This window comes from Drosophila montana, unplaced genomic scaffold (genome assembly GCF_035044405.1).
Source record: "Drosophila montana isolate Dmon_TW-CO22-7 unplaced genomic scaffold, ASM3504440v1 contig_3216_1, whole genome shotgun sequence".
Taxonomy (NCBI): Eukaryota; Metazoa; Arthropoda; class Insecta; order Diptera; family Drosophilidae; genus Drosophila; species Drosophila montana.
This window is the reverse complement of record NW_026998096.1, coordinates 987,091-1,003,135: the sequence shown is the minus strand read 5'-3', so window position 1 is coordinate 1,003,135 and position 16,045 is coordinate 987,091. Positions and strand designations below refer to the sequence as shown.

Genomic DNA, 16,045 nt, shown 5'->3' with positions numbered 1-16,045 from the left:
ATAAGCATGCTTTAAACATCAATTGAAGCTGCACATCCCATGCCAAAGCCAAAGCCAGAGCGGGCACGAGGCATTGCTTCCGTCGCCTCCTTACGTACAGTGGACTTATTTAATATTAGCGCAGAATGATGCGCATATTAATGCATCTGACTATCTTGGCGGCAGCGTGCGGAGGTAGCTGGGCGAGTGCAATAATAAACATAATGATAACCAGCAGCAATGACCACAATCAACAACAACACATCAACAACAATAATAACGACAACAACAACAACAACAACGAAATCAACAACAACTCAGATAACGACAACAATAATAAACTCAATAAGCAAATAAGTAGCCGGACAGCCAAGCAGGGAGCCCATAGCCAAAGAGTTGAGCTTGGGGTTGGAGGCTGTTTAATATTTGCATCCATTCTGAAAGAAGACAAGAACAATAACAATAACAACAATAGCAGAAATTTATGAGAGCGATACGTGAACTGATGCACGGCAAAGGAATGAAATGGACAATTGACTTGCCTCGTGTTGTAGTAGGTGTATTATGAACAGAGCCGAGCTATATCTGCTGTGCATATCCAGAGGATGCCTGCTCGCATGCTTGCAGCGATAAATTAAAGCGCACTAACTAACCAACTGGAAGATAATGGCAAATGAAGCCGTAGGAGTAGCTGATGCGCGTCTGCATGGAGGCGGATCTGACCAGGTCCATGTACAGGCATTGGGCACTGCCACTGGCACAGGTCGTTGCATGCCACAACATGCCACACAGCCAGACATCGACAGACACACAGAGCCCAAGGAACACGTCCATTCAAATTGCTCAGAGCTCGGGCCACATGCTCATTGTTTGAATGCAGCCGCTGCTGCCGACAACGACGTGGTCGCTGCGCCTGCGCAGTAATTTATTTCATTTATACTCGTTCTCTCTCCCGCTCTATTGATGTCTGCTATGCGCTCTTGGCTTGCCGCACACAGGCTGCGTTTTATTATCATTGCATAAGCACAAAAAAGGAAATGTGCCTCACATTGTTGCTGCCGCCGCTAAGCCTAAAGTCATTAACTTTTGTCCATGCTCAGACCAGGCTGCGACCTCGCCCAGTCGCCAGTCGTCTCCAGCCTCTTGCCAGTTGCAAGTTGCAAGTTTTGGACATGTGCTTGTGGCTACTGTACGCGGCAACGGCCAGCAACAGCAACAAGCAGTAACAAGAACAACTGATTGTCCGCTTGTCGCTCGTCGTGGCTGGGGCTTCGGTCTTGGGTTTCGGGCCTTGGCATTCGAATTGGTAACTCGACAGCGCCACAAACTAAAGCTACCTACGCAGAAATGTTCCAAATGTGCGGCTGCCAAAACTTTTCGTTCCCCCTTTTCTTTTTTTTATCCGTGTGTAGCTAACGAGGCTTGATGAGTGCAACAGTTGCCTGGGCTAGTGAGCCGAAGCTTGGCTGATTAGGCGTGGCTTACGCAACGTGTAAGCCCCGCTGTGTGCGTTCCACACCAAATGCATTTTAAATTGTCGCCTATTAATCAAAAGTCAATTTCAGTCAGCAGCACAAATTTCTCTCAATTACTAACCATGGCTGGCATCACGAATTTGCATATCAGTTCCCAATCATTTCACAGTTTCACGCAAGCGGCGCTCCGATAAGAGTGAACAGACAATGATAGTGTTACAAACACATATAGATATAGTATGTATATATATATATGTATGTGGACATTAGTGAAAAAAGTGGCGCGGCAAGTGTCGGGCGACATGACATTTGACATTTTATGCCGTTAATATGCAGATGACAGACGGCGCATCGAAAATTGAATCTCGTATCGCATTCGTATCTGAAACTCTGTCGTATTGCGGTTAAGAGGGGATTCGGGTACAGGTTCGGGTTCGATATCGGGTTACTGCGGCTAATTTTTTGTCACTTATGCAAGATTTTTGATTTCCATTTTCATTTTCCATGATTAGCATGACAATGGACCACAGAGCGGGCCTATCTATTTTTCATATGCATACAAATTATGAGCGCTGTAAACATTCATTAGCGAGACATTTAAATTAATTTTTCAACTATTATTGTATTGACGCCTCTCCTCTTGTTGCTGCTCAGCGACAAAGAATCGGGTTGCATTGTTGCAGCGGCGAAAGTTGAACAATTTAAATACGCTTCAATCTGGTTTCTAGTATGGCAGCATTCATTTCAACTATTTCCATATTTATGGCAAAAATATATCACACTAAATAAATTCTCGCCGCAAAAAGTGTAGCATAATAATTTGTGAAATTGTAAAAGTAAATCTGAGGCGGTAATTGCTGCGAGTGACACGGACAAAACGGCAACAAACCCCCAAAGTGGTTGCAAAATAAATGTACATAATATGTAATATAAAGACAAAATAAATTAAATAAAATACAAAATAAAAAGAATACAGTCGCAACAGCAAGCGCTGCGACAAAAAAAAATTCAATGTGGTTAGCCACAAAAAGCAGCAAATTAAATTATTGCAAAAGCTTCAGCCAAAAACACATATTGAATAATGAAATTAAAGGAATAAAAAATGTAAATATGAGATATTAAAAAGCGCTATGTTTTAGTATTAAAATTAAGTCTCTTAAATATACTGACTTAATTTTCAACTGAAAGCTACAACTAATTATTTCCATTTTTACAGGTAAGCGTCCAGATGAAATGAATTATGATACCTCAATGCAAGGTTTGCGTAAGTTTATGAAATTTAAAAGCCATACGACATGATGAGATGTTATACTTTAGATAGGCAGTTCCTATAACAATGCCCGATTCACTCATCTTTTAACAGTTTACAGCTCTTTTTATTTGTATTTTTCTGAAATTTCCCGGCTCACTATTTTGCCTTATCGAAGCCGATGATAATTGAAAAGGGTTTATACTTTCCTTTTCTTCATATCGATCTTAGGGATAGACTTCCCAAAGTCGTATAAAATTCGTTCATTAAATTTTTTATTTAGCGTGTTACAAATTAGTTTAAATTTTATTTAAATGCCGAACGGATACTCTTTATACCAGGAGTGTAGATTTCCTGAAAAGAATGAGTTGTGTTAATGATGAAGTCATTTAGAACACACAATCTCATAAATTGTACAGGAAGAACTGGCCCGGCCCAACTTCAAGCCGAAACAAAGCCGCTAAAATTGCTACCACGCATCTATATATTCGCATCAATTGTACACAAGACAAATAATCTTTTTTAATTTATAAAAACTACGCTAGATAAACGCACTGAATTGGGACAGTCTCATAGTAGACAAAATAAACAAAAACGAAACATATTGTTTATTATTGTTGTTTTGCATATCTTTGTTGTTTTTTAATTTTATTTTATTTTTATTATCATTTGCTTTGTGATAATAATAACAAATTAAATAAACAAATACAATAGTTGAGAATTAGAATTTTAAACCAGCGACCTCTCGATTATTAGTTCGACGCCCCAAACTTCGCAGGCTCCTGTTGTCACGTTTGCACAGCTCAGTTATATGGCTATGTTTCTCAAGTTTTTTATACAAAGTTTGGCCAACCGTTTCCTTTCCGGTTCGAATTATTAGCACCTTTTTTTAGTGCCCACTTTCGACCCAAAAGAAAGGTTCAGTCAACCGGGTCAACTATTTTTAACAAATAGATTTACGATACTATTCACCCTTACGCTTTTAAAGCTTACTGAGACGCTTTAGATTCCTCGCAAAGAAGTTCTCCTGTGCCTTGCGATGCTCCCGTGTGCTAAGCTTCTGCTCCTCCCCAGCTAACGACCAGCTGGACACTGTGGGCGGGCGATGATGTCTCAGGAAGGGAACTATGTACTGGGCACATAGTTCGGGGCTGATTAGATGCACATGATGAGTGCCAGGTAGTTCGTAGTACTCAAAGTGGGGATTTTGCTTTCTCAAAATGTTGATAGCCTCGTTCGATTTGGCGTTAATGAAGTGGGACTTGGATCCTTTTATGATGAGATAGGGCTTATTCTTGATGCGTCGCGCCATTTCAGCGGCGAGAGCGGAGTTGACCGGCAATACATTGTAGTACTTGGTGCGGCCATCCCTTGAAAAGTAGAACTTCTCCGGATACAGCTGCGACTTTGTGACGCTTCGGTGCAGCAAATACTGGGCAAATTCTGGCGGCACTGAGTTGTTGCTCCCCTTGCTCAGAACACTGCGCAGTTGGGCTAGCGTGTACGAAGGCGGCTCACGCATAAAAGCCTCTTCAGCACGCTCATCCTCCACCAGGTGCTTATCCAAAGAGTAAGCTAAAAGCTCTAAACCCTCAGGTGACTCCAAGGGGGGTAAAAGAATGTCCAATGAGATGACTAGATCGACGGTGTGTGGTGCGAGTGCAGTGTAAATGTAGCTCAAGACACCGCCGAGCGAGTGGCCCATCAACGAGACCTTTGGCCACTTGTATTCCTTCATGACCCGTGCGATGATAAGCATGAACTCTGCTGTGCTGTAGTGCATGCCCGCTGGCAGCCGTGTGGAGCAACCATGTCCGGGTAGATCAATGCAGAGCACGCCCAGGTAGTCGGGCAGCAAGGGTATTAGTGTATCAAAGGTGCCCAGATTGTCCAGCCAGCCGTGAATGGCCAGAATGGGGCGTTCCGATCGGTTGCCGTACCAGCGACCCGCAATGTGACCCCAGGGTGCCCAGATGCGCACATCCTCGTACTGCCAAATCAAAAAGTGAAAATAATTTCATGTTGAGCAGTGTATAAGCAGTGCCAGTTGCTCTGCGAGCTGGCCAAAGCTTTCAATTGTGCTTACTCACGTCGCTCAGTGACAAAGTTCCCATATGGCGCTCTGAACTTTGCCCGTCTGCTGCTATTTGTTTGGCTGCTTACAAAGAGTAAAGAGCATTTGTTTATTGGTCTTCGTATTTCGGAACTTCCAAAGGTTCTTCCGTATTATCTTGCTACAGATTATGTTATCGAAAAACGTTTAGCACTTAATTTTCTGCCTAACATCCAACTTTTACAAAGAACCCGCCGCAAAAATGCGATTAACCCGCTTCCGTCATTCAGCCCAAACTGCCGACTGGCTACTGAGGCAAAAGAGCTTTTGTGTGTTCGCTCTAGCACACGAAAGCTTTATTTAAAAGCTCTGTGCGCCGTTCTCATTGCGCTCTCGGGCGTTGTGCGCTGAGCGCAAATAATCCGATCGCCAAACAAGTTTAGCTTTTTATCGAGAAAAATGGCTTCACAACATAAACAAATGGAATCAGCTGCAGTTCTCTGAGCATTAGGTACGATTATTATTAAATTAAAGCACTGTTTATTAAATACTAAACAAAAGCTAATAGCTCAAATGACTTTCAGACAAACCTCTACGCATGCTTTAGTTAAGCAGAGTAGAGTATTTTTCTCTCAATAAAGTTTATAAAGCTTCAACACTGAAAGAGTCAAGACCTAGCACAAGTCTGTCTACATGAACCTAGATCACAAATTCCGTCCAAAAATTTCTGAGCAAATATTTGGGAACGATATGCTACTTATTGCCATAGAGTTGGTGTATTCACGTTGACATTAATGAATTTTCCAATTCTTTACTTAATGTATACAAAGAAAAAACCCAAACAAATTATTAACTCCTATTCATTGTTATTTTCTTCATTTGTTGAGGCTTTTCTCGTTGTTAATAATCACAATTATAACTAACGAAAATATTATTTCAAAATTGTTGGACTTGAACTGGCGATCTTTTGTTTGCTAGTCCGACACTCAGATAACCAAGCATGCAGATGATGTCGGATTTTTAAAGCAGTTAGAATTTTGCAAAAAATAACATCTGCGTGCACGTTTTTTTCAACCATCATCATTTGACCAACCATATAATTATCTAAGAAAAATATTTTTTTAAGTAAACATTCGGAGATGAAATTTGATTCCATTATTAATATTGAAAACGGCTACAAATGGGTGAATCGAAAAGCTGATTGAGCTATACAACTAAGAGCTTTGAGAAAAATTTTTATTTATATTATTCCTATATTTATTGAGTACAATGTTGAAAACCTCAACTTGGGATAATTTACAGAAGTTTATTTTAAACTGTTTACTTGCTGATTAAAGTGCCTGCCAAACTTTCATTTATTATTATTACAAACTGAAAGTAAATATTTTTACATTTAATTAACTACAACGAGAGCAAACAAACTTTGCCTGATTTGTTGGTCTGCTCACTTTCATTTTAAAGCCTGCAAGCCAATAAGCTAAAGTAAGCAACCGAACTGGCTGGCAACCCGAATAGTTGGCAATTTTTAAACAAGATGAAAAACACCTAGGTACACAAACACAGAAAGGTGCACAGCTACATGTGTGTGTGTGTGTACCTAACACAATAGATAGAGGCGCACACGCACACACACACAGAGTTGTAAACACAGCGTAAATAGTTTCAATAAAGGACAACAAGGAGCGGAGCAGCATTAGATTGTGGAAGGGCACGAGGGTTGCAGTAACAAGATTGTTACACGTGTTGCTGCCTAGCCACGCCCACACACACAAACAAACACACACGCACACACATCAGCTGCAAGCACGCCCACATTCTGCATTTGCCATGCCTAACGTCCCACTATTGTTATTATTTATGTGAGCCAAACAGCAGCTTCCGTTTGTGCCACATGCCGCGCTGCGGCAACAACGAGCAACAACACGAAAAGGAAGCGGCGAGCATTTAAAAAATGCACGCAGCGAGGCCTTGACTGCAATATGTTGCCTAACAGCAGGCGCCATTCTACAGCCGTGCAGCATTTTATAGATTTTTACCAGGTCAGCGGAACGAACGTTGCAGCAGGGCAGCAGAAGGCAGCGGCAATGGCCGTGTGCTGGCTTGTTGAACATTTTTCAACAATTTATTTAATCATGGGTTAGCTTCAAGTTGCAGCAACATGCCGCAAGCAGCTGCCCTTTCTCTAGCATACTTCTAGCGGCGGGCATCGCTTAATGTGAGACTCGCCCTCACGCTCGCTCGCTCTGTCCTTGCATCTGTCCTGCTCTCAGCTGACTCTTGCGGGTTGGCACACATTTTGCATGCCATTAAAAGTCAGCGGTTTGTTTGTTGTGTGTGTGTGCGTGTGTGTAGCTGTGTGTGTGTGTGTGCAGCTCAAGTTATACCATGAGCTTTTTTTGCTGCTGCTGCTGCTGTTACATTTTAATTGCTTTACATAATGCCAGCGTTTGCTTGTAATGTTGCCAGTTGGTTGTTGGCTGTGTTGTTTTGTGTGTTGTTGTTGTTGGGGCTGGTGCCGCAATGTTTTTCCATTATTTTTAATTGTTGCTGCTGCGCCTGTGCGTAGGCACTGCAACGTTGCATAAGCAATGGCAGCACACCAACACACACATTTCAAATGCATGTTGGCATATCTGCATAGCTTTATCTGGTTGCCTAGCGCACTGCAATTAACCGACTTTAATTGGGAAATTAACTTTGTACCGAATACGAGCAGAAATCAAAGAAACGCAAACTTTTTAATTAACTCAAGAAATTGTGTAACACACACACACAGCGAGAGAGAGAGAGACACATACAGACACAAATCTCTAGAAAGGTATTATGTTCAATATGTAGAGAATTTTCTTGAAAAATTGAAGAAATAGAATGACAGAACGGAAATGGCGAGTCGCTGATCAAAGTTACAGTCAGCCGGCATAGACGTGAAAGTCGCACCCTCCGACATCAGCAGCATCATCATCATCATCATCGTCATCATCATCGGCATCGTCGTCGTCATCATCATAATTTGCATGGTTCCTTGCACCCCAAAGAAGATGGAAACTTTTGTGCATGCGGCGGCGCATAATTACCAGGCACAAAGTTTGCAGCAGCAACTAGGCTTAAAGAAAAAATGTTGTGCGTACATAAGGAAAGTTGTTGTTATGGTTTTTCCTTTTTGAACATACACATTTAACGTGCACACTCTTCAAAATGTTCTGGCAGAAATATTCTTAAAAAGAAACCGCAAGTGGCCCCGTTCTTCGACGTGGAACAACTAACCCTCAAAACTTTCGCTACTTTTCAATTTTATGTGAACTTCAAAAACGAAAGAAAAAGAACACGCTTCAAACTCCGCAAAGCCCTGTCCAGGCTGTGTCTATGTGTGTTTGTGGGTGTGTGTGTGTGTGTGGCAGGGTCAGTGTGCAACCCTCGAAATGGCAAATAAAAATTAAGAGTGCCAGCCAAAGCAGAGCATCCAACTTTTACGACTCTCCAATGTACACTAAAAGCAGCAGCTGAAAAAATGAGCACAGAAATTTTTAAATTATATTAACACAAATTGAGGGAAACTGTAAAGTCGTGGAATGCGGCATGTGGCAAGCGCAATTGCTCCGTTTGCCATTAGTGCAACCGAATAATAAATAAACCAACTGCCAAAGAAACAAAGCTCACTGCCAAAAACCCCAAAACCTTTGACCTCTGACGCTCGCTTAAAGCAGCTTTCCGCTTGGAGTGGAGCCGTCAACAGAAAGAGATTTTCTCTTTCATGTCCCACCAATTAAAGTTGTTGCGACCTGCGCCCCATTCAGCAGGTCTGTTGAAATGCGAAACTTGAAATGTATACGCACCGTTGACGCGGACATCAGCGAAATGTTCATTTGAAGTAAGTTTTTTGTTGTTCTTGTTGTTGTTTTTGTTGTTATCCTTGTATTATGTATATTTACTCACGTGGCTTCCCTTGCTCTTGCTCTGTCTGTGCCGAGCATAATGACGAGTGCCTATTTGGCATATTCTTTTTTTTCTATTGCGCATTTTTGTTGTTGCTCCGTTTGCATGGCAACTTTTGTGCCTCGCAATACAATCTTCAATGGAATGGGGCCAAATATGAAATCCAATTAGGTTCAACTAGCGAATATATATGTAAATGCAAATTCAGCATGATTTCAAATTAAAAAAAAATAAAAAACAGCATCAAGTTTGCAGCAATTTAAGCTTTAAACAAGCAGATCACCCATAATTAAAAAGAAAAACCAATGTGCATGTCTTGGCGTACAGCGCACAAGTTTGCAGTGAAAATAAGAAAGATAAACAGGCCGAAGTTGAAATACACTTTTAGACAAACGACTTAGAAGTTATAATTCAGTTTTAATTCAGAACAATGTTTCCCTTAAGAGACATATGATATAAAGAGAAAAGAGAAAGAGGAGAAAAGTTTGTTCAAGACAGCTTGATAAACAATAAGTTTTTTGTAGCATCTTCGACCGATATATGATATAGTGGTCCGATCCATAGAGAAACGCACGCATGCCAGTTCAGTCTAATATGCATACTCCAAGGGGTCAGACTGTCTGCTTCTATGCGTTACACTTTCAATAACATAATTGTACTACCCTCTATCAGGGTAAATCTAGTAGTGGCAACAAACCAGCGCTCTTCCCTCCACACACTCAGCCACTCACACACACACACACACACACAGAAGACGCCTCGGGTGATTGCACACGAACATGAGCTAAATAGCCGAAGCGGGCATAGTATCTGGAGCTGGGTTATGTTGGGTCAGGTCATGTTGTCTGTCAGCTTGTTGCACTTGGCCTAAGGCTCATTAATAGGGCGATTATTTTTCTCTATTTTCCACACAAGCTGTCACACTTGACTTGTTTGCGTGTGTTCGTGTGTGTGTGAGTGTGAGTGTGGGGTGTGCCGCCAGATTCTCGGGGGCGCTTGTTGACACTCATTGAGACAAAAGTGCTTAACTGCTGCACTTTAACCAACACACACATCCTCTACAGTTGCAACTGCAACAAGGAAACTACGACTATTTTTACGATTTGCTTTGCAGCTTCTTTTAGCCACACACACACACGGACACACACACGTTCGCAACTTGAGTTGCTTTATTTTCTGCTTTTGTGCGCTTAATTTGCTTGTCAGGCGCAGTAAGTTTGTAGGCTTTGTAGGCTGAAGTCGCCGCAGACAATGGAGCCTCGCTGTAGATTCGGCTCTTGCGGCACTTGCGGCATTTGCGGCCGAGGCGTTAGGCAATTGTGTTGCATAGCGCTGGGCGCTAGCAAAATGTCAAGCACCTCGCAACACTGCGTTCCACGTAGAGCAACAACAACAATGCCACAGCTGAACGACAAAGAAGGCACGCCCAGCACATTCGCAGTTTGCCTCAGTGAGAGTTATGATGCCTGATTTTGGTTTGCCCTGCAAATGGATTGGGTGGATGGGCATGAGATTTGCTGGCCCTTTGGCTGCCGCTTGGCACTTTGAAATTTTAATGAGCCGCTGGCAAGTGTCAGTTATGTCTGGCCTTCATCTTTTGGGCCGCTTCAAAGTTTTTGCTGCATTTCCTGAGCGCAGCTGCGAAAAAGCGTTGCCTACTTTTGAGCGCCTTGCAATTTTCATGGTAGTTCACATTAATTTATGTTATTCAGCGATAATTGAGTGGCAGCGGGCGTTGCCGAGCGACCCAGTTGCAAGTTGTGAGCTGACTTTTGCAACTTCAACTTGCCACACGCAATGCTCAAAATGTGTCAAATATAGCATTAAATTAGATTTCAGTTTCATTCTTTTGCCAGCACCCGAAAAAGTTTCGCTGCCTGTAAAGCGGCCGCCAAGTCCCATTCTAGTCGGAACATTTCGTACTTCACAATTGCACTTTGGCAATTGTCACTTGACATTTATTAGATGCCAGTAGCCAAGTTTCCGTAGCCGTTATGCAATGCCCGCCTTTGGCAATTGGGCTAAACGAGCCTCGGCTTAAAGCCTTAAAGTAAGCAATGGCATGAGCTACTCACTCCCAAGTAAAAACCGCAATGTTGCTGCAGACACACGCTAGCTGGGAGTGAGTGGCAGACGCCGCCGGCGTCTAATAGGATTACAGCCGGTGCTGCACTTGCCACTAAGTAGGCGATCCGAAGGGAGCGACCAGGCAAAAAAATGATGAACTTAAATCGTTGCAAGCGGCTGGCCTGCGGTTTTTGTACCGATGTCGACGTCGTTTGCTGAACTTTGCCTGCCACAAAATCAATTAAGCGACGTCGCGTCGGGTCGCGTCTCGTCTCTCAGCTCACAGCTCGACAAAAACTATCAAAATCTGTCAAAGTTGGTTTGCAAGCCAACAGAATTTTGCGGGCCAGATCGAGTCGGCTGTCAGCCGTTCCCAAAAGGGGCGCAAGCAAAGTGGGTCACTATTTTAAATTTGATTAACTGCACCACAAAATATGCAACGCAGCAGCCAAGAAATCTGCTCAAAAGTGATAGAAAGTGAAGCTCAGTGTGGGGAACTCACACAGGGACTTGTCGGCGAGTTCTCTATTCGGCATGCGACTTGGATTTAGCCTAGGGCCGCATTCACGTATCAACATGTAAGCTGGCTTGAATCAAAGTTTGTTGCTAGCCAGCAGCAAAAAGGACTAATACGCTTTAGTCTTTGCATAACAGTTAGAAACTAACTAGCATACAAAACCCTAACTAAAGCAAACAAAAAAAAAGAGCCAACTTTTACCTAAAATATGCGCATCGCGTGCCTTTGGCTTTTTACCTTTATATGTTGTGTTTAGTATTAACGTACCTTAGGCTATGTGTGTGCGTCTAGATGTGTGTGGGTGTGTGTGCGTTGTGCAAATCCCAGACCATATACACACACGCACGCCGAGAGAGAAACGTGGAACGTGACTAAGCTGACAATTGTGTCGAAGTAAATCCAAGTTTTGTGGCCATACACTCGGACTAAATAAATCTCCACGCCTGGAGGGGAGTTGCTAGCGCAAAAGTTTGACAAACAACAGCCGCATTAGCAGGTGCTAGGGGCGGTGCGGGTGCGACTGTAGGTGCGACCGTGAGTTGTGGGAGGCAGTTACATGACAAGCGACATAAATAGTTGGTTAGACTCGGCACTAAAGAGGGCCCAAAACGTTGCTAAATTTAATGAAACGCACAAAATAATGACACACGCACACACTTAAACATATACACATGCAAACACATACATATGCAATACATAGACCCTGTGTACGAGGCCTATTATTATTTTGTGCTGCATCAAGTCGATTCACAATCGAGCCAATAGCACATATTCGACATATTCGTTGTGTATAGTATTTTTAGTGATGTCAAGAACAGGCGGTCAAATACACGACTCACCCACACACACACACACACGCAGATACACTCATAAACACACATGCATCGCTGCAAATGTATGCAAATATAAACAGAGGCAAACGGCAAACGTTTACACGCATATAGATGGCCAGCATTATAGTCGGTACCCAGCTTAGAGCCGGTATGTTTAGGGGCTGGTTAGGCGGAACTGTCTCTAACTAGGTGCAGTCAACTGATGGTACATAAACAAACATAGGCAAACACAAGCATACATCGACGCACACGCAGCTAAACAATTGTCAACTGGGGCTCCTATTGTTTGTCTCTCTATGAGCATGTGTCTGTGTATATGCATGTGTGTGTGTGTGTGTATGGACTTCTGCAACATCTGCTTATCAACGAAATGGCAGCGACAGCAGCCGCAGCGGGCACTAACAAAACAAAAACAAAGCACTCACTCAGCTACATTGCGTATACGCAGTGTTGCACATAGAACAGACATTGGTCTCTGGTCGATCTGAAATATTGATGATATTATGATCATGTTGACAAATTTATTGTCCATCAGGTACCGAACCTAAAGCTGCATTAACTGACTAAAGAACTGCCGAACCTTAACTCGAAACCACTATTCAACACTTTATTCTCCTTTAATATACCTTTCACCCTCAAGTCGATTCTCAAGGAGAGTCGAAATATCGTGTAGCATGAAGTGAAATAAAGCACAGAAGCTAGAGCTCACGAAACGTAAAAATCATACGAAAAGAAGAAATAGTTCACCAATCCAAAAACTATAAACTTATATATTTTCAACGCTGTGCCGTAGACATTCATAAACCCGACACCGTTTGGCAACTGCTTCACTTAATTCGCAGTTAACCCGCCGAGGCAACAAGTTTAAATAAAATGAAAATAAAGAAACTGCTGCCAACAACAGCAGCTCGGCTCAGTTGGTGCCCACCTTGCTGGCCACTGGAGCCCGATTCAACTGGAGAAGCGCAGACACAATTTGATTACTGTTGTTCGGCTCGGGCTGCGAGGGAACTGGGACAATTCATGCTTAACTGACATTTCAGCTGTCATGCCAAAAGTGTTTTACATTTCTCGCCAGGACAGGAGACTGAACTGAATGAAGCTGGCAAAGATGGAGGCGGACAGGAAAATGTTGATGACGTTGTTATTGTTTTTGTTATTTTTGCTGTTGGCACCTTGGCAGAAGCGTTGGCATGACCGCCCGCCTCTTTTGCATTGTTCATTCCTGGCGTGCCGCAACCAGCTGGTGTCGTTTTTCGGCGCCACCCTGCCACACCCCGGCCCCAAACCACGCCCAATAGCTGCCACAACGGCAGCCGACACCAACCCAAGATGCTTTTAATTGAATTAACGCAACATATTTGGGCGTGTAGCCGCCTTCTTGAAGTATTCAGCATACTTGGCAACTGCAGTTGGGCTAGTTAAGAGTTGGGCTACGAGGTCAACTGCTCTTGAAGTTTCCATGGTGTGGAGCTTGTATTGAGGCAACACTGTAAATACTTTTGCCATTTGCTATGCTCATTTTCATTTGTTGTTGAGTGCATTATAAAAGCATTAAGCTGCGAACCAAAAAGGGCCATCAGCCCTCGGGGTGGGTGCAGTGCAGTGGTGCAGATGAGTCTAGTGAAAGCAGAGGGGAGCAAATGCCAAACGCTGCACAGGGCCAAAAAACTCGGTGGGGCAAATTTGCTTTGCCACGCACACTCACACACACACACACATACACATTTGCATTTGTGTGTGTGTGCTGTCACATTTTCATGCTCCGCCTGACGAAATGCCATTACACATTTTGCGTATTCAGAAAGCAGCAGCAACAACAACAACAACAACAACAACAACAACATGGACGACAACGACGACAATTCGCATTCAAAATGACAACGACAATGGCAACAACAGCAACAACAACAACAAAAACAAACAAACAAACAAACAACGCCCACACAAAAATAAACGCTGGAGGTTGTAGAAATGAAGATAAGCTGCTTATCAGCGCCATTGCCTGGCTGTTGTTGTTGTTGTTGCTTTTGTTGTTGTTGCAGTTGTTGTTGCCTGCGCTTTAACCCAGCGCTTGGCATTCACATTGACTGTTCCTGGCTGGCATCTACGCCTCTCCGAATGCGGATGTTAACGGCCAAAGCGAACGTGGACCATTGCAGCGACTTTTGTTTGGCCACCAGAGTTGCCATAGTCGTTGTCGTTTGCTTTCGCTGTTATTTTTTTTCTTCTTTTAGTTGTTGTTGCTTTTGTGCTTTTTTGCTGCTTTGCTAAGCCCCCAAACCTGGCAGCAGTCCTGCCAAAGCAGATATTGTGGGCAAGAGAGTGCGAGAGAGATGCAAGCACAATTGACATTTTGCCACTCGTTGTTTAATATTAGACTAATGTGTATGTGAAAGCCACAAGCTACTCCCTTTGCAATGCCCCGCCCCGCCCCGCCCCGCCCGGCCCGATTATCGCTCCAGCTGCCCCCAGTCGCAGTTTCCTGTATGTATTTAAATAATGTTATCGTCTGTGTATGCAAATGCCAGAAGTGGAGCTTAACTTTTACGCTTGATGGCAAAATAATTTGTCTAAAATGCAATGCTAATGTTGTGACTCGTGCTCAACTTTGTGGCATTATGTTGATGCAGCAGATGCGCAGCAGATGGGGGCGCCCACTTAAGTCGGGGTGGCGCCGAAAGCCCAAAAAGTTTCAACAGTTTTTAGTTTTCAATACAATGCGAATGCGACATTGCGCATACGCCCTGTGAGCGGCAGTCAGCTGTTGGCAATTTCAATTTGCTGCTCATCAGCGTTAAGCGCCTTAAATCTCAAATCTAATTACACACAAGCCAAAGACAAAAGTCCACAAATATTTTAGCCACAGCCCCACCACCCCCCACCCCTCACCTTCCTGCCCGCTGCTTTTAATCACAACTGACCAACAAAGCCCCTCCGTGTCCCCTGTTGTCGCCATGCAATGCCAATTTTGAATTTGTGCTCCTTCCGCTGAAAAATGCGCCCAACTTTGCTACTGTGTTTAACCGCGTGAAATAATCTTTGCTGGCAGCAGTCAGCCAGTATCCTGCCTGCTCGTGCTTCCGCTCCCGCTCCGGCTTCGGCTCCTGGTTCTGTGCCTGTGCTAGCGCCTGGTGTCGCTGGCGGGCTAGTCGGGCGCGTTTCATTATGATGATAATGTGCAGGCCCTACGGCCATTCAGGCCGCATCCCAAGCTGGTGTCATATTTTCCGCAGCTTAAATTTCCCACTGCCTCAGAGCTGGCCACTTGCCCGCTCTTCCAGTCATTTGACCGCAGTAGTTAGAGAGAGACAGGGAGAGTGAGCAGCCAAATCGTCTAAGCCTAACGCAATGCGATTGGACTGCGAAGGGTCCTGGTCCTGGGACTGGTCCTGGCTTGGTCTGGTCTGGTCTGGTCTGGTCGTGGCAGTCAAAAAACTAGGCAACAGCATTCACACACTGTCAACAGTCCCTGCTGCTTGGCTTGCCGCAGCCCCGGCCGACGAATAGGAGGGGCGTGCGTCGACGGCAGGATATAATTTTCGCGCTAAGCAAATCTCAACAATTTCGAATTTCTTCCATTGGCCATCGGCGCTTCCGTCCGTTTGCCGTTTTTGCTTTTTATGAATTTGTTGTTTTTGCTTTTGGCATTTGAATTTGTCGAGAATCCTGTTTAGCACACACCATACCATACGCCCCGCAGACCACCCTGCCCACTTGCCACTGCCACACAGCCGCGCCTCTTAAGCCTATAAATGAGCTTAAAATTTTCTATGCGAATGAATGCGAATGCTTTTGAAATTTATTATACTTACCAAGGAGCGCGCGTCTGGCCAGGAGGGCTTGCTCAGAGTGTTGGCACACACACACACACAGATGAATACCTTTTTATCTATGTGTGAATGTGATTGCGTGTATGTGTGTGTGTGTGTGTGGGTG

At 43.8% G+C, this 16,045-nt stretch overlaps 2 protein-coding genes across 7 annotated transcripts in view; one reads left to right on the top strand and one right to left on the bottom strand.

Annotated features, from left to right (window-relative positions):
• The window catches only part of Ten-m (teneurin transmembrane protein Ten-m), a 153,290-nt gene that overhangs the window by 75,144 nt on the left and 62,101 nt on the right, over positions 1-16,045 (top strand). The window lies entirely within an intron of this gene.
• On the bottom strand, positions 3,326-5,054 carry LOC135432917 (serine hydrolase-like protein). 2 transcript variants are annotated; one of them, XM_064688813.1, is made up of 2 exons: positions 4,790-5,054; positions 3,326-4,693 (listed from the first exon to the last, which is right to left on the bottom strand). In XM_064688813.1, exon 2 carries the CDS (start codon positions 4,484-4,486, stop codon positions 3,686-3,688), a length of 801 nt encoding a protein of 266 aa, XP_064544883.1. In that variant the 5' UTR covers positions 4,487-4,693; positions 4,790-5,054; the 3' UTR covers positions 3,326-3,685. The 2 variants fall into 2 exon arrangements, with proteins under 2 accessions (XP_064544883.1, XP_064544882.1); XM_064688812.1 differs by having other exon boundaries at positions 3,328-4,693; positions 4,794-5,054.

Coding starts and splice junctions, on each gene's coding strand:
- LOC135432917 (XM_064688812.1), bottom strand. CDS start 4,817: ATGGGAACTTTGTCACTGAGCGAC. Junction 4,694..4,793: donor GAACTTTGTCACTGAGCGAC/GTGAGTAAGCAC, acceptor TTGATTTGGCAG/TACGAGGATGTGCGCATCTG.